The sequence below is a fragment of the Grammomys surdaster genome, unplaced genomic scaffold, assembly GCF_004785775.1.
Source record: "Grammomys surdaster isolate TR1022 unplaced genomic scaffold, NIH_TR_1.0 150, whole genome shotgun sequence".
Lineage (NCBI taxonomy): Eukaryota > Metazoa > Chordata > Mammalia > Rodentia > Muridae > Grammomys > Grammomys surdaster.
The window spans coordinates 19,607,201-19,625,630 of record NW_021604608.1 but is presented as its reverse complement, the minus strand read 5'-3'; the positions used below and the strand labels follow the sequence as shown (position 1 = coordinate 19,625,630).

The 18,430-nt window shown below is 36.3% G+C and overlaps 1 protein-coding gene across 2 annotated transcripts in view; it reads left to right on the top strand.

Moving 5' to 3' along the window:
• Pds5a (PDS5 cohesin associated factor A) overlaps positions 1 to 18,430 on the top strand; it is a 99,823-nt gene that overhangs the window by 65,189 nt on the left and 16,204 nt on the right. For both annotated transcript variants that reach the window (XM_028765198.1, XM_028765197.1), the window contains exons 19-28: positions 1,227 to 1,387; positions 4,725 to 4,848; positions 5,882 to 6,040; positions 8,467 to 8,535; positions 10,487 to 10,623; positions 12,431 to 12,554; positions 12,791 to 12,995; positions 13,357 to 13,471; positions 16,689 to 16,821; positions 17,431 to 17,550. In XM_028765198.1, the coding sequence (XP_028621031.1) occupies positions 1,227 to 1,387; positions 4,725 to 4,848; positions 5,882 to 6,040; positions 8,467 to 8,535; positions 10,487 to 10,623; positions 12,431 to 12,554; positions 12,791 to 12,995; positions 13,357 to 13,471; positions 16,689 to 16,821; positions 17,431 to 17,550 (1,347 nt within the window). The remainder of the gene's footprint in view (positions 1 to 1,226; positions 1,388 to 4,724; positions 4,849 to 5,881; positions 6,041 to 8,466; positions 8,536 to 10,486; positions 10,624 to 12,430; positions 12,555 to 12,790; positions 12,996 to 13,356; positions 13,472 to 16,688; positions 16,822 to 17,430; positions 17,551 to 18,430) is intronic.

Below are 18,430 nucleotides of genomic sequence, written 5' to 3'. Positions count from 1 at the left end.
CATTAACTTCCAAAGATAAATAAGGGCATTCTCTTTAGGATGTGCATGAGGAGGCTTATTTAAGTTAGATTATTCAAAGGATTAAATTTTTCCAGCAGGAATTACGTTTGTTTGTTTGTTTGTTTGTTTGTTTATACAAGAGTCTCATTCTATAGCCCAGACTGGGATGAAACTCTTATCTATCCTTCTGCCTTGTGGCTTCCCACATACTATGTTTACAGCTGTCTGGTAACATGCTTGGCTAGAAGTCAGATCTTATAAAAATAACTTTTGTATCATAATGTAATTATTTTACATCATATAGTGCCATTTAAACATCTTTTTGTGATTATCTTTTGTATTTCTGTTATACTTGTGACCATGTATGCTAAATAATCCAATCTTATTTTTCAAAGAAATTGTATCTGAGACAGTTGACTAATGTGTTATATGGTATCATCTCTATAAATGGGACATTTTAAAGCTATTCATGATCTTCATAAATGCAAATAAATTCTAATTAGCTATAAATAAGAACAAGATGTGACTCAAGACTTTGCTGTGTTACTGCAGGGAAGGGTTGCTTTCAGGAGTAGGGGAAGCGAAGGGTAGTCCCTAGTTGCAGAGTGGTGTGGGAGCCCTTGTCCAACTGCTACACTGGATGGAACTCCTGTTGAATCAAGTAAAAGGGGAGAAATCGAGACAAAAGTGCATTGAAATCGCAATGAGGCAAACTCAAAAAGAGATTACGTAGTGCTAGAGAGAATATTTACAAAAGAGACGGCTCAGCAGTTAAGAGTACTTACTGGTTGTTCTTCCAGAGGACCAAGTTCAATTTCCAGCATCCGCATGTCAGCTCACCACTGTATTGCCAGCTCCAGAGGATCCAACATCCTTACACACATACATGTAGGCAACACCAATGCACATAAGATTAAAAATAAATATGTAATTAAAAACATTCTTTATTCTATGTTTAGTAAAAACCAAGAGATGATGAGAAGATTAGGGGAAAAAATAGCATATCAGCTATCTTAGGAAAGAGATTGGAGTGCTCCACATAGGATTCTTGTTAAGTCTCTTGAGTAAAAGTAACTGCACTGGTGGCTAAAATGTAATTTATATTCCAAGTGTTGTAGCTAGCATTTGTACACCAGAACTTTACATTTTATTTATTGAAAGAAATCTCCTTTTTAAATAGATTAGAGCTGTTGTCTGTACTCCTAAAGGTGTATCTATTCCTCCAGGTTCTGTCTTTCACACATCCTACCTCGTTCCACTCTGCAGAGACATATGAGTCCTTGTTACAGTGCCTAAGAATGGAGGATGACAAGGTAGCAGAAGCTGCAATACAGATTTTTAGAAATACAGGCCACAAAATAGAAACTGACCTTCCCCAGATACGGTCGTGAGTATTTTTTTTTTTTAACATGGTAAACATAAAGGTTTCTGTGGGGGGGGGGGAGTGATAAAATCATGATTTCTGTCATGGAGGAGAATGGCAACAGAAAGAAAACTGCTACTTTCATGCTGTCTCCCTTAGTCTCTCTGTCTCCTGTCCCATCTTACCATAGTTAGGATAAATGCAGTGGGACAAACTACACTGTCAGTATAGAAGGAAAAGACTTGAAAGTTTTAGTGATCAAAAGTTATCACAGACCAAAAAAAAAAAGAAAGAAAGAAAAAAAAAAGTTATCACAGAATTAAATATTATATTTATGATTAATATATCTTTCTAATTTGTGTAGTTTTTTTCTTTCAAACTGACTATAAATTAAGTAGTGACCACCTTCCTGTCCCAAACCCCCCCCTCCAAAAAAAAAAAATAGGAGAATTAAATAGTAGTGTTCACCATAAAATATTTATTATTTGCTTTGTAATTGATAATGGTAACAGTGATGATGAAATATATAGAATATATTTTCATTTAACATTTTGGGATTATACTTCTGGTAAGGGTGGGAAACATGGAAGAAGACATTGATATGTCCACTGCATCACATGCTCATCGGTAGCATAAACATGAGAAATTCATGGTAAATCTAATAGAAACAATGTTAGTCTCATAATGTAATAAAAAAAGAACAAATGGGCTCCTGTAGGTTTTATTAAATAGAATTTATGTGAAAGAAAAGGATTATCCAGTCAGTCTTTGTCTTCAAAGAGTTTTGTGGTGTAAAAATTTAATTGTTTATATATCTGTACATACAAATCAAAGATCAGATACAAAGATCATCAGGGTCAGGCTTGGTGGAACAAGTCACAACCAGGCAAGAATGACTTTGTCTCAGTTTTCTTGTTTTTACAGGGACTTGGTTGGGGGTTAAGGATTTAGCTCAGTCGGATAGTGCTTGCTTGGCACACATGAGGCCTTTGTTCAAACCCCTGTGTACATAAAAGGAAAAAAAGATCATTAACATGTTAGAATAAAGTTTGACATTTTCTTCCAACCACAGAATATTTTTACATTTTAAACCAAGAATCCTATTTTTAAAAGAATGCTCTATCAAAATGAGCATTGGAAAAAATAGATATACGTGGAATAGTTAACTTTAGAATCAAATATGGAAACCTTTTCTTAAGAATCGTTGAGGATAAAAGAAATAATCACAGAAAAGCAAAACCACTAAAGACCTCAGTAACAACCATGATATTATTACCTCTGAATTATAGCACTCTGGGAAAAAAACAAAACAGAGAAAAGTTTATTTGTTTTTGTATTATTTCAGGCTTGCTTAAAAAAATATTTCATGCCAGGCAGTGGTGGTGCACTCCTTTAATCCCAGCACTTGGGAGGCAGAGGCAGGTGGATTTCTGAGTTCGAGGTCAGCCTGGTCTACAGAGTGAGTTCCAGGACAGCCAGGGCTACACAGAGAGACCCTGTCTCGAAAAACCAAAAAAAAGAAAAAGAAAAAGAAAAAAAATGATATTGCTACAGATTGATCTAAATTATGTCCTCTGGGGCTGGAGAGGTTACTCAGCGGCTGAAAGGACACACTGCTCTCTTGTTACAAAAGACCCTAGTTTGGTACCCAACACTCATAATGACTTTAATTCTAACTCCAGGGGTCTGACACCTGACCCTCACAGGCACCTGTACGCGAGTGTACATGCTCACATACAGGCATATAAACAAAATTAAATGTTTTATTTTGTGTTTAATGTATTCATCTAGTCTATGAATTTTCTTTTAAGTTGGTTATAAAGTCTGTAGCTACCACTTTCCTATTCAACAAAGAGAAATAGAGCAATTAAATAGTGTTCATCATAAAATACTTCCTCGTTGCTTAGTAATAGATAGTGACAGTGACCATTTCATTAAGTGTATTTTCTTTGTTTTTCAGTAGTATTAATGGTGATGAGCTTATGAACAAAAGACCAAATGGTCCTCAGGGCTACCTAGACTAGTTAGACTTGGAAATCCTACCCTGTAGTTCAGATCCCCCAGGAGATGGGCTTTAGACATTCATGAACGTGTCAGAATTAAACTGATTAGCATATTTCAGGCTTTTTGCGGTTTTGGCTGAGGTGTATGTCTTGTGGTCTTGAATATTACTATTAATTCAGGTCTATTATTAGATTTTTGAGGTTTTTTATTGTTTTACTGTTTTTTTATTGTCTTACGTTTGATGACATCAACTTTTTGGCTTATAAAATAAAATAGAACGTTTTCTAATTGTATTGAAGGTATAACAAATAATTGCTGGAGAGTTTTGTTGCTGTACAGATTTATAAAAGTTTATGTTTATCATTAAAGTTGAAACCAAGGGTGGGTATGTGGCTCCATGCTGGTGTTGACATTGTATGTATAAGGACCTTAGTCTTGTCCCCCGCATTTGGAGGTGTGGTATGTATGTGAGCCCAGGAAAGTAAAAGGCAGACAGTTGTTAACTGTTGTTTGATTAATGCTTTCCTTCTAGGTATGTGTGCATATTTTGTGGGTTTATATGAATATATGCCCTTCAAATACATGTTTTGCTATATGGCCAGCATTTATTGCTTTGTTAATGATACTTGTTTTAATAATTACTTTTATTTTACCTTTCATATTAGTATAGTGATTAAATGCATTTTTCCTTATTTTTCTAACTTTCAAAATCCAGCTTCACCTTCTTTTTATTCCTGTAATCTTTGGCAGTTTTAGAACATTCTTATGTTTTTGTTTATCTTTGCTATGGTATATATAATATTTCTTTTCAAGTGTTAATGTTCATAAGTCAAATTCATACAAGTTTTAAAATACCTAGACTGTTAGCTGCACATATCCTAGATGCTTATTGGAAAACTTTAGTTTAACTTTACCAAACTCTCTGTACCTGTTCTCGTGTACCCGTGTCACAGGATCATTTCAGATGTTTAATAACACTTACCCTCTTGCTACTTTTTTCCTTTCCTACTTTGAAAAATAACAGAAGGGAATTCTAAAAGGGAACTTAAAAATTAAGATTGTCTTCTTAGAATGTAAACGTGAATACATGCCCTAGAGCAAGTCACAGATTATTAATTCAGTGTGGCTAGTTTGTTATTTTTTTTATATTCATTGTTTACTTTTAAAATGAAATTTGTTTACTACTGATGTCTTTGTTTATGAGACAGAGAAGGAACTTTAAATCTTTCTATCAATTAAATAATTTCTAAGAAAGTCTTCACTACCACCACACATCTAAGTAGGGTAAATGAGGATAAGAAGAAACTTAGGTATTTGTATACTTCAGAAAAACACAACTATATTATTATTTTTTCAGAACCTTGATCCCCATTTTACATCAGAAAGCCAAGCGGGGGACTCCACACCAAGCAAAGCAGGCTGTGCACTGCATCCACGCCATCTTCTCAAACAAGGAAGTCCAGCTAGCACAGATCTTTGAGGTACACGTAGCATGTTGAATGTTTCCATTGGCTCTGTGCTTTGGTAAAGCTAGAGTCATTGTTTAAGGCTGTTTGTATATCTTTTTGCACTGATGTATACTTTCTGAGCACTTGTCGCTCAGCCCTGTATATTCACTGTTAGCCCTGTGTTTTATATGAGAGTATTCTCCTTAGCTTTAGTCTTGCCTGCTCTGGCTTATCTTCACAGACTGTTAACTAGACAACTGAACTGTCCTTCCTTAAGTACCTCCAGCTATACCTGAATACTAATCTTCTTGTCAGGGCTCTGTGTGTGTTCTTTGGACAGACTCTACTTGTAGAAAGGCATTCCTATTGTTACAAATTGGAGATATGATTCCACAAACTTTTATATTTACAATTAAGGGTTGTTTAAGTTGTCTTCTCAGCATTAAAAAAATATACTCACCAAAATAACAAATTAGAAGAAGAGAGATGGAGAGTAATTCAGATGTCCTTATTTCTACTACTTTTGCTTGGGCTCTATCTAATTTCTGTATTTTTTCAATTTTATTATTGTCTTAGTTATTCTTATCACTGTGATTAGACATTATGACCAAAGTAACTTACAAAAGAAATCATTTAATTGGCAGCTTGCTTATAGTGTCAAAGGTCATGGTGGGGGAGTATGGCAGCCAGCAGACAGGAGGAGTAGCTGAGAGCTCACAGCTGTCCCACAAGTTGTGAGTAGAGACATAGACACTGGGTCTGATGTGGACTTTTGAAACCTCAAAGGCCATTTCTAATGACTTACCTTTTCCAATGAGGCCACATCTTTTAATCTTCCCAAACTGTTAGTAACTGGGGATCAGACATTAAAACATGTGAACCTAATGGGACCTTTCTCATTGAATCACCACAATCATATTTCAGTAAGTGAAATATCTAAGATGGTTAAAATTAATTATGATCATATCAGTAAAACAGATTGACATGTGCATGACAAAATCATTAGGATTATAGAATATCTAAATACTTACAAGCCAATTGATAACTTTTTGTTTTATTTTCATAGCCACTCAGTAGGAGTCTGAATGCAGATGTACCAGAGCAACTTATAACTCCATTAGTTTCACTGGGCCACATTTCCATGTTAGCACCAGATCAGTTTGCCTCCCCAATGAAATCTGTAGTGGCAAACTTTATTGTTAAAGATCTTCTAATGAATGACAGGGTAAGTTTCTAACTTAATTAAATCTAGAGTCTTGAGTTTAAGACTGTCTATGTCTTTATCATGGAAACATCTCTTTTTCAGTATCTAGGGTGTGGGTGGGTGTGAGGTCTGAGGCAACTGATGTGCCCAGTGGAGTCTAACTCTTTATCCTTTTGTTAAAGTTTTGAAATATCACACTACATCCTATTATATTATTACAGTTATATTAACTGTCACTTTAAAATTATAGTTTCTTTTTTAAAAGATGATTTTTACTTTATGTGCACGAGTGTATTTCCTAAATGTTTTTCTGTGCACCATGTGTGTGGTGTGCCTGTGGAGGCTAGAAAGAGTTAGTGGATCACCTGGATCTAGAATTACAGACAGTCCCCATGTGAGTGCTGAGAATATCAACAAGGTTATAGCAGTGTTTCAGATGGTTACTGAGCCATCTTTGTAGCCCCTCAGTGTATTTTTAAAAGGACCTCACAACCTAGAATTAGGGAGAGTGCAGTCACAAAGCACATTCATGCATGTCTTTATTTTTAGTGTAACGTTGAGCACTCCTGTTTTAGGAAGTTAGAGAAGATGGGGATTAACACCAAATCTTTCACAGTGATCCGTCATGGATCATCAAGCATGGTTTGTGTTCTTGTTCAGGATCGGATCTAAGCTACCACACCAGCCTGCATCCGGCTGGTTTTTCTATTTTGTCTTTTTGAAACAGGGTCTTCTCGTGTAGTCCAGGTTTGCTTGAAACTGGGTGTGTAGCCCAGGCTGCCATTGAATGCAGCAGTGACACACCTACCTCTGCCTCTCAACTGCTGATACTAAAATACTGTGCCACCGTACCCACATTCCCTCCCTCCATTCTCTCTCTCTCCCTCCCTCCCTCCCTTCCTCCCTCCCTCCCTCCCTCCCTCCCTCCCTCCCTCCCTCCCTCCCTTTCTTCTTCTCTCCTTGTAAAGCAGGGCTTTACTATATAGGCTTGGCTGTTCTAGCACTCAGTCTGGCCTAAAGCCCACAGAGACCTGCCTGCCTCTTCCTCCTGAGTGCTAGACGAAAGATATGCACCACTATGCCCAATCTTTAAAAAATTTTAATTGTATTTATTTATTTAGTCTAGGGGGTGCATGACAGTTGGCTTGTGACTGTCAGAGGACATCTTATAGAGTCAGCTCTCTCCTTCCATGTGGTTCCTGGTGAAGTCAGGCTCTCAGACTTGTAGTAAATGCTTTTTTTCCTGAGCTATCTTCACTCAAGATAGATATAGTCCCAAATGGAAACACTCTTCTATAGGAATAAAACAGGAATAAAATAGGAATAAATTGTGCCTCTTTTTTTGTTTGTTTGTTTTGTTTTGTTTTTTCGAGACAGGGTTTCTCTGCTTAGTCCTGGCTGTCCTGGAACTCACTCTGTAGACCAGGCTGGCCTCGAACTCAGAAATCCGCCTGCCTCTGCCTCCCAAGTGCTGGGATTAAAGGCATGCACCACCACCACCCGGCGAAATACTCCTTTGTATATTCCACTTTTTTTTTTTTTGTTGTTGTTGTTAATTAACAGTTTGGGTTTTGGCAATTGTAGTTAATGTTAATATGTACCAAAAGTAATATTTCTGAGTCATATGATTATTAAACATTTTTTAGGTATTACCAAACTGGTTACCATAGTGTCTGTCCCCTTTTAACCTTTTTACCAAACAAGTCTGTAGATTCCAGTTTCTCCACATGTTTTTTGAGAGAATAAATATAAAGTGATATTTTATTATGAGTGTGGCATTCTTTTTTTCTCTGTTTTTAATTAGAATCATTTTCTGCGTGCTTATTTGCCATCTGGTGTCTTCTAGAGAACAATCTGTTCAGATCCTTTAGTACTTTTATTTGTTGCTGTTGAGTTGTAAGTTTTGACAGTTTTGAGTTAGTTTCATGTAGCCCACGTTGGATTTGAACTCTGTATAACAAAAGCTGGCCTTTAGGTTCTATATCTCTGCCTCCCTCCTGAATTCTGGGATTAAAGACATTCATTACTGTACTAGCAAAGTTTATTTGTATGTTCTGGGTAGTAAACACTTATTTAGTATTTGTTACGTACAAGGTAATGAAGGTTTTGTCCTCTGTTCTCTGCTAAGAGTTTATTGGGTTTCCTTTTTAGGTGGTGATGTTTGTAGATAGTATTACTGTCTACCAACATTTTTAATTTGTTGACACCCAGTTTTGTCTTTTCCCCAGAACATGTTATTTGTGTGCTTCACAAAATTAATTGTCCCATATAAAATAAAAGGCTATTCTTGTTTCATAGTCTTGGTTACTACAGGTTTGTAGTATGTTTTGAGGTTGGAAAATCTGACTACTCTAATTTCGTCCTCCGTTTCTAAGTCTTTTTACCTGTATATTTTCACACTGGGTAGTAATCAGGATGGAAAACTAAATTTCTTCTATTATCTATAGTCAACAGGTGAGAAGAATGGAAAATTATGGTCTCCAGATGAGGAAGTTTCTCCTGAAGTACTAGCAAAGGTATATTTGCTTAGGTATTAGTGACCTTTATGTTGGAAAAAGTGAATGCTTGTAGTATCGTGGGCTTTTTAATGTTAGAGTTAATAAGCATTTTCTAGAGGGCTGCTTTATTACTTATAAATAAATGTGTGTGTGTGTGTGTGCGCGCGCGCGCGCACATATGAGTGCAGGTTCCCTCAGAGGCTAGAGGTAGATCTAAATCTAGGGTTACCTTTGAGTCACATGGATCCTTGGGAAGAGTAAGTAGTGCTCAAAACTGCTGAGCCCTGTCTTCAACCTCAATGTGCGTTATTTTAAAATTCACTGTAAAGTATTACTTCTCTAAGGAATTGCAGTTTGCTATTATTGTTTGTGGATTTTTGCATGTTTTGTTTGGAGGTATAGCTTGGTGGTACTAGGGATCTAACCACATGCTCATTGAGTGTTCCTCCACAGAGTACACCCTATCCTGTGCTGAGTCAGTATTCGGCATTGAGTGCACTTCAATAGATGAGCCTATATTTTACTTTTTTGTCTTTTTTTTTTTAATGTTCTTTTTTCTTTAAAGTTTTATTTATGTGTGAGTACATTGTAACTTTCTTCAGACACACCAGAAGAGGGCATCAGATCCCATTATAAATCGTTGTGAGCCACCATGTGGTTGCAGGGAATTGAACTCAGGACCTCTGGAAGAGCAGTTAGTGCTCTTAACCACTGAGCCATCTCTCCAGCCCTATATATTACTTTCTTAGTCATATATTTTTGTCTGCTTTTTGTCAGATTGTCAGTAAATTTATGAAAAAATACTTAGATCTTTAGCTCTTCATATATGTTGATAACAATCTTTCAGATAATTAAGGCCTCAAAAAATTAAGCTCCAACATTTTAGTCAATATATTTAAGATGTACCAGATATGATTTATTCAATAGCTTTTTTTTTTTTTTTTTTTTGGTTTTTCGAGACAGGGTTTCTCTTTATAGCCCTGGCTGTCCTGGAACTCACTCTGTAGACCGGGCTGGCCTCGAACTCAGAAATCCGACTGCCTCTGCCTCCCAAGTGCTGGGATTAAAGACGTGCGCCACCACCGCCCGGCTCAATAGTTTTTTGATACTGTAATAATATATCATCTAAAAAATTGTTTTTAATCAGCATAGTGGCTATTTTTAAGTTTTTGAAGAGTTTTTAAGATATTGCACTTTTTCTGGAGTTTTATTAAATGTATAATGATTAGATCAGGATAGTTAGCACATAGATTCTTTGGGTTGAAAATGTCCACAGTTCTTTCTAGTTGCGACTTTGAAATGTAGTCACTGTTAAAATGTAATTTTTAAATTGTGATTATATTATAAAGTTGATAGTTTGGCCAGCTGGTGGTGCATGTCTTTAATACCAGCTTTCAGGAGGCACAGGCAGGTGGATCTCTCCGAGTTGTAGGCCAGCCTGGTCTACATAGTGAGTTTCAGGAAAGCCAAGGCTTTGTAGAGAGTCACTGTCTTTAAACAAACAAAACCAAACAATAAGTAAACAAATGAATAAATAAAAGTTACGCCATCTATATATGTACGTTGCTGTACCGGTTAGCATCCATTCTCTCTTCTTCCACCTGCCTAACAGTTAGAAATTAGTGGTTTAAATATTTATTTCTAAATCATATATTTGTAAGTAATTTCAAAAGTCTTACTGTATCAAAAATCTGGGAGCAAGAGTTGAATGAGTTATCAATCATGGAGTGTGTATCTTTTGCTTTCTCTGTTGGAAATAAGAACATGCCCAGCTGTGGGGCACGAGCATGCCCGGGTGAACAGAGAGCAGTCATGCTCTTAGTGTTACTACTCTTGTCCCATTGCCCTGGGAAATACATTTCCACTGATTAGGATAACTGGTTTCACTAATCAAGTTAATTTAAATTAGTCTTCCCTTTAATTAGAATTTTAAGTTGCTTTCTTTTTTTAGCATGTTAATGTTTTATAGGTACAGGCAATTAAACTTCTCGTAAGGTGGCTGTTGGGTATGAAAAACAACCAGTCTAAATCTGCCAACTCAACTCTTCGGTTATTATCAGCGATGTTGGTTAGTGAGGGTGACCTGACAGAGCAAAAGAGGATCAGGTGAGCTTTCTTCTAGTTTCCTTGTACCCAAGATTGGTTAAGAGTTGATTAATATTGAGTGTTTTAATTTTACTGTAAGCTGTGGATTTATCCTTCTTGAATACATTGAAGAATATTGGTATATTCTTATTTCCAAAAACTATGAACTTCTGCTAATAAATTTTTATTTAGAATCAACTCAGTGTTACTAAAATCTACATTTGCTGGATAGGCAATTATTTGTTGAATTTCTACTCTGTAACACTGACACATGTATCAGACAGATTAACCCGGCACTCCATAATATGATTGAACAAATGGAATGACTCACAGTGTTTGCTCAAAAAAGGGGGCAGTAGAAGCCTTTTGTCAGTTTCAAGGAAAGTTTATACAAGCAAAAAGAAAAAAAAATTGAAAAATTGGGGCTGGAGAGTTGGCTCAGAGGTTAAGAGCACAGACTGCTCTTCAAGAGGTTATGAGTTCAATTCCCAGCAACCACATGGTGGCTCACAACCATCTATAATGAAATCTGGTGCCCTCTTCTGGCCTGCAGGTGTACAAACAGGCAGAACACTGTATACATAATAAATAAATAAATAAAAAAAAAATTGAAAAATTAATTTCCACTTTTCAGTGGAGTGAAATTACTGTCTCCTTTTCGTTCCTTACATGAAGAAATTGTCAAGTCCCTTGTTTCTTTCAATACTTGACACCCAGAGCGCCAGTAGTAATAAATCATGATTTCTACTTATATTTAGAGATAACATTATTTCCTCAAAAATAAAAAATAAAGCATCTACTTGAAGAGATACATAGGCAGTTGTAGCTCATTGCACCCGATGCTTTGATAAACTGAAGTGACATGCAGAGCGTCAGTAGACCCCAAGTTTTTATGATAAATAAGCCAACAGAAGTTCTACATCAGCACAGTTATGAGAGCTGTGTTAACAATAAGGAAAACTTCCTGTTCGGCATATCTTAACTGTACTGAAGTGTTTTGTAATGAAATGTTATAACTCGCTGATACTTAATGCACAATCCACAGTGCAGTAGAAGGCTAAATATTATTATCATTTGACCTGGAACAAAATGTTTATTTGTTGTTCTAAACTAAGTAATGTGGTCTTACATAGTACCTTTTTCTTATCAAATTGAAAAAAAAAATAGGTCATTTTTGCTTACTCACAGGGAAATGAAATGAATTCTGTCCTTGTTCTCCTTAGGAGTTGGTCCCATCTTTGTAGGACTGTGGAGTAGTTTATATCTGCCCTGTTAATACTGACTCACCCACATTCACAAACGTGATAAAAGTGATTTAAAATACGCATATAACCATATTCTCATCTCTGTGACCTTTGCTATATCTGGTTCTTTCTTTGCAGTTGTTTCACTGCCATTCATAAAATCTGTAGGATTAATGTAGAGTCTCAGTTATCTCATATGTGTATACATACATGTATATGGTGTACAAACTAGATTTAACACGATTGGCTTCTTTTGCTTTGGTTTGTTTAAATCAATTTTTTGCAGTGAATGTATATTCTTGACACAGGGGTACAGACTGTAAGGAAACTGGCTCTTAGCCCCATCAGCAGTTTGATGGTAGAGTGAGGCTGCTGGCTTGGTTGGGTGAGAAGTTGGAGGTAAATCCCAGTCATGAGCCACAGTGACTTGAGCCTTTTCTCTAAGTTGAGTTAATAAACACAAAGTAATTGCCTTTATTTGCACATTAAGTTACCTACTACCAATCTCACACTCAAAAAGCAATGAGAATTTTATGTGTAATAATGGTTATAGGAAATGTTTATTTCTTTTTGTTTATTTATAGTAAATCTGATATGTCTCGCTTGCGATTAGCTGCTGGTAGTGCCATAATGAAGCTTGCTCAGGAGCCTTGCTACCATGAAATTATTACCCCAGAACAGTTTCAGCTCTGTGCACTGGTTATTAACGTAAGTGGAAAACCTACTTCAAACCCTAGTCTTCAGAGTGATTGTATTTACTTTCTTTGAGTACAGATGCATTTGATATATGAATATACACACAGAAAAGACTGTCGTTTCTTTTCTTCCAGTATAACCATCATTTTAATTTTTTTTACCAATGAAAGTGCATGTGTGTGTGCATTTGTAGGTGTATAAGCAAATATTTACCCATCTTGTGTATCTTTGTTTTTGTGCCGATGCAGGATGAGTGCTATCAAGTAAGACAGATATTTGCCCAGAAGCTTCATAAGGCACTTGTGAAGTTACTTCTCCCACTGGAGTATATGGCGATCTTTGCTTTGTGTGCCAAAGATCCTGTGAAGGAAAGAAGAGCACATGCTCGACAGTGCTTATTGAAGAACATCAGCATACGCAGGGAGTACATTAAACAGAACCCTATAGCTACTGGTGTGTACTTGATAATTCACAGTGTATGTGAGAGGGGGCAATTGCATTTCTAGTGTAGTTTATATTAAAATGTTAACTTTATAGAATGTTATCAAAGTTATAGTATGTGTAGAAACTGAAATCTTATATTGAAGTCATATTTATTTAGCTTAAATGTTGTGGGTAACTGTTTCCTTATGTAGTCATTAGTGTGCTTTACTCAGATGTTGGAGTATCTACACCTTTTCTTAACTTGTCCAGTCATCTGCTGGATAATAGCACAACTATTAGTAGCTAAGAGAAATAGAAGCAAATGGATAGAACTCAAACAAGGACAGCATTTATAAAAGCTATTCTCATTAACTATAATATTTTTATTTAGAGAAATTATTATCATTGCTGCCTGAATATGTGGTTCCATACATGATTCACCTGCTCGCCCATGATCCTGATTTTACAAGATCACAAGATGTTGATCAACTTCGTGATATAAAAGAGTAAGTTATGTGTTTCAGGAATTCTACAAATTGTGTTCACTCTTATTTTTTTTTAATTATTATTCTCATTGTAATTTTTCTTATGATTCTGAATTTCCTTAATTTACTGTTAAGTTTTTTAAAAAAATTTTTCAGAACTATTCCCATTCAACGATCTCTTTCTTAGCTTTCTGTTTGTTTACTATTTATACTTAACTAAGTATTGAAATAGATTAATAAGCTATTTTGTATTTTATATTTTTTTTTGCTTTTTATATTACAGTGGACTTTTGTTTGGTAATTTATACAACTATATGATGAAAATTTCTCATGGATTGGGAATTTTATTTATTCATTTGTATAACTTTTTTTTAGCACCACACCTTTCCTTAATAGTAACGGTTAATACTGTGGATAGGACTCAGTGGGTACTCTCCCTAGTATGGGTGGGGCTCTGGGTTAGAGCCCCAGTCCCACCCAAACCAAGGATGCTAGCATGTACCTATGATCCTACCACTTGAAAGTAGTAGCAGAAGGGCCAGCCTGGATTACTTAAGACCATATCTCATAAGTAGAAGGGGTTAAAAAAAAAGTAATCTTTATATGCACAGTTAAAAAAACAACTCCAAAGAGAGGCCAGAAATTTGAAAGAAAGCAAGGTGTAGTAAGTATGTGGGAGGAGTGGAAGGGAGGTAAGGGGAGTGGGAAATGACGCAATTATGACATCAAAAATGTGTCAGTTATCCAGATATTTTCTTATCTCTAGGTATGTTTTATATATACTGTAGGAAGAATGGATTAAAGGAGGCTGAGAATTGTGTCTGAAGAGCTTTAAGAAACTTTGTAGCAATGCGTACTTTCCCCATTGTCTTGCATTCTTGCATGGGAGAATGTGTGTAAATTCTTAGTGCCTGTGAAGGTGTTGAATTCCCTGGAACTCGAGTTAGTGATAGTTGTCAGCTGCCATGTGGGATCTGGGAATGGAACGTGGGTCCTCAGGAAGAACAACCATTTTCCCTAAACATTGAGCCATCTCACTGAACCGCCATTGCTATATTCTGTTTTGTATTTGTAAATTAGTATCATTTGTTTGTATTAAAGTATTATAATTTTCTATGTCAATCAGCAAATCTTACTCCTAAACTGAACTCGGTATTCATTTGTCTCTTATCACTTTGGTCACTTAAATACAGTCAAAATTTTAACGGAAAAGATGTTCTATATTACATTTAAGCATCGGCCTGTTAGTTTGTCATTCTACTGTTGCAATGTTGTCACCACAGTGATAATACTTCTATTTGTAAAATGTGTGAAATTAAGCTTACATTAAAACAAAGGTTTTGGCTCCTTGTAGCTGGTATTATTATAGGCCAATAATCCCAGTGGTTTGTGAGCTTGAAACCGGATGATCACAACTTCAAGGTGTGTCTGGACCATTAGATTTCTCAAAATAGTTTATTTCAGGGAACGAACTCTTTTCACTGAAAAGATTTTGGAAGAAAAATGTGCTTTGAGGAATACAGTAAATAGTTTAGCAGTTCCATTTTGTTCAATATGTGTGTTTACTGAGCATGGTGGCTCACACACCTGTAGTCCTAGTTCTCGAGAGGTTGAGGCAGAAGAGTTAAGAGTTCAAAGCCATCCTGAGCAAGATGCTATCTCAGAAAACTAAAAACAAACAAAACATGCATGTTGCCAGGCGGTGGTGGCGCACGCCTTTAATCCCAGCACTTGGGAGGCAGAGGCAGGCGGATTTCTGAGTTCGAGGCCAGCCTGGTCTACAGAGTGAGTTCCAGGACAGCCAGGCCTATACAGAGAAACCCTGTCTCGAAAAACCAAAAAAAAAAAACAACCAAAACAAAAAAAGCCATGCATGTGTAAATAGCCTTTAAGTTTTCAACATATTCTAGCTTCACACAAAAAAATAACCTGTCCATATTTTATATATGTTACATACATATATACATACATATGTAAAATATGTATACTTTTGTATCCTAGAGTATATTAGCATTTTCCATGTGAAGTATAAATCTATACTAGATTAGTATAGATGTTTGTTTGTTTATTGTGAGACCGTGTTTCTTTGAACCATGCTAGCCTTGAACTCAGAGATCTGCTAGGACTAAAGATACACACCACCAATACCTAGCTGTGTTTAAAATCTTAAACAAAAAAAAAAATCTTTTAAAAAAATCTTTTTTTTTTTAACTTTTAAAAGAAGTGAGTCTCATACTCTTACAGCAGTGAGAATACTTCCACATTGTCTCCTAACAGTACCTCTCATGCTGTTGGTCTTTGTAAAAGGACCAAGAATCTTACAAGTTAATAGGATTAGAGGATTCTGAACTCAGAGAATTGGCGGAATTAATGAAGTGTCTCCTTGGCCTTAGCACTGCATGCCTCCCGCATTGTCATCATAGTCCAGTCCAGCTGTGCGTATTCAAATAATGCTGTACTCATGCACACCTGCTCACAGGAAGCCTGCTACGTCCATGTCACATTGTTTTATACAAGTATAAAATCAGACCAAGTTTATATCCTGGTCTCATCTTTTTATTGTAACCGTGAAGTACTTGATCTTAAAAAAGAAAGAAAATAAGTAAGTTTCTAGAAACTCCTTATGTATGAAATCTGCTGGAGCGGATCTGTATTTGGTGCATTTTCTGATTCACTGCTTTGATGGTTTAGTCTATTCTTTTCTAAATAGAACTCTGCCAGACTTAACAAATGTAGGCACTTTTATTTTTCTTGTGCACTCTTAACGTAGCGTATTTTATCCTAGCCTGAGCTCAAATCAGCTGTGTGGTTAGGATGACCTTGAGTCTGCACCTTTCAGGTGTGGACCGTTGTAACTCGTGTGTGGATTGCCAGCCTCTATTGCTTTCATGCATGTCTTGAAAGTGTCAGGATTTCTCGGAGTAGGCAGTTTTCTTTTAAATATTTTGTGACTTTTTCCTCTTGAGCCAGATATAGTGGATTATACCTGTAATCCTAACATTCAGACAATACAGGCAGGAAAGATGAGTTCAAAGTTGGAGGCCAGCTTGGGTTACAGGAGCCCCTATTTTTTTTTTTTTTTAAATCCACTTGAATTGGCATCACTAATGAAATGATATGTTACTATTTTGGTATTCTTTTATGCTGACAGCCAAACTTTTCATTAAAGACTTATAATCCATTGAACAAAAAAAAAAAATCATCTCCATTTATCCTCTTTAATGTATCTTCTCCTTAGGTGCCTGTGGTTTATGCTTGAAGTCTTAATGACAAAGAATGAAAACAACAGCCATGCGTTCATGAAAAAGATGGCAGAGAATATCAAACTAACCAGAGATGCCCAGTCTCCAGATGAGTCCAAGACAAATGAAGTAAGGCAGTGGAAATATACCAACCACCTCTTTTTTTCTTGGCAACTATATAATTGTTTAAATTACAATGTTTATTAAAATATATTTATGTAACTTCTTAATTTTTTTTCAGTTTTTTTCTTTCTTTTTGGTGCATGTGAATGGTTTGCATGTGTGAATGTGTGCCAAGTGTGTGCCTGGTGGCCATGGAAGGGAGAAGAGGGCCCGGTGCCCTGGAAATGGAGTTATGGATGGTTGTGAGTTGTCACGTAGGTGTTGGTAACCAAACTCACACATCTGGAGCAACAAGTACTGTTAAACCTTCCCTCCATCCTTGATTTTGAGTCTCTTTCTTATGCTTATTTGTACTCACAAAATTTGTTTTTCTGGAAACTTTCAACATTCTAGAAGACAGGAAGATTAACTCTGATTATAGGACTTTCTGGTAGAAACTTTTTTTCTAGGAAGAGAAAATGGATACTTTTGGTTTGCCTTTATTGGGAATCTGAAGAATACTGAGCAGAAACAGACTGTTAAGAAACAGTAGTCACTTGTATGTTACAACTTGAATTTATATATGTGATGGAACTGGTACTTTGATCATCATATAATTTTTTTCTTACTCTTTAGAAACTGTATACAGTCTGTGATGTGGCTCTGTGTGTTATAAACAGTAAAAGTGCTTCCTGCAATGCAGACTCACCAAAGGACCCAGTCCTCCCAACGAAATTCTTTACACAACCTGAAAAGGTAATTTTCCTCACATAATTTTTCTGACATAGTAAAGGTGATTTAAATTTCAATCAATACCAGTGATGAATATTGGATAATTTTAAGGGCAGAGTTAAAAACAAACAAACAAACAAAAAACTCTAAGCTTATTGAGGAATGGAAGACAGTTAAACTTGTTATTCTTCTGATGTTCATTCTGTCTACAGGAAGAAGCATTCAGATTTTGGTTTTTCGAGACAGGGTTTCTCTATGTAGCACTGGCTGTCCTGGAACTCACTCTGTAGACCAGGCTGGCCTCGAACTCAGAAATCCACCTGCCTCTGCCTCCCAAGTGCTGGGATTAAAGGCGTGCGCCACCACTGCCCGGCGAAGCTTTTTGATTTTTAAATTTGTCCTTTTTTTATTAAAATAAATACTACTTGCTTGTTTTTTATTGTTTATGTGTATTCTAGAAATGACACCTAGGACCTTGTATATGCTAGGCCAGGAGCTCTAGAGCGAGCTCTGATCCCAGCTGAGATGGCGTTTGTAAAGACGGGGCAGTACTTTCAGGCAAGGTGTGTTGCACACAGATGATGGCACGTACAAGGCTGAGGCAGGAGCATCATGAACCCCAAGCCAGAGGATGGAGGGGAAGAAGAGATATTAGGATATTTGTAGTTTTTAGCATGAATTTATTAAGTGTTAGTTAATGAACAACTTGAGTCAGTACTCTCTCCTTCCACCATGTGGGTTTCAGGAATCAGACTCTAGATTGAAGGCCTCTAACAAACAACCCCACCCACTGAGCTGTCTTGTCTGCCCAGTTTTTCTGTTATATTAGCTTTCTTAGCGTTTTTTTTTTTAACATATTGCTTTTAATCTAGTAATGTCAAGCACTAGAGCACCTGGATTGTAT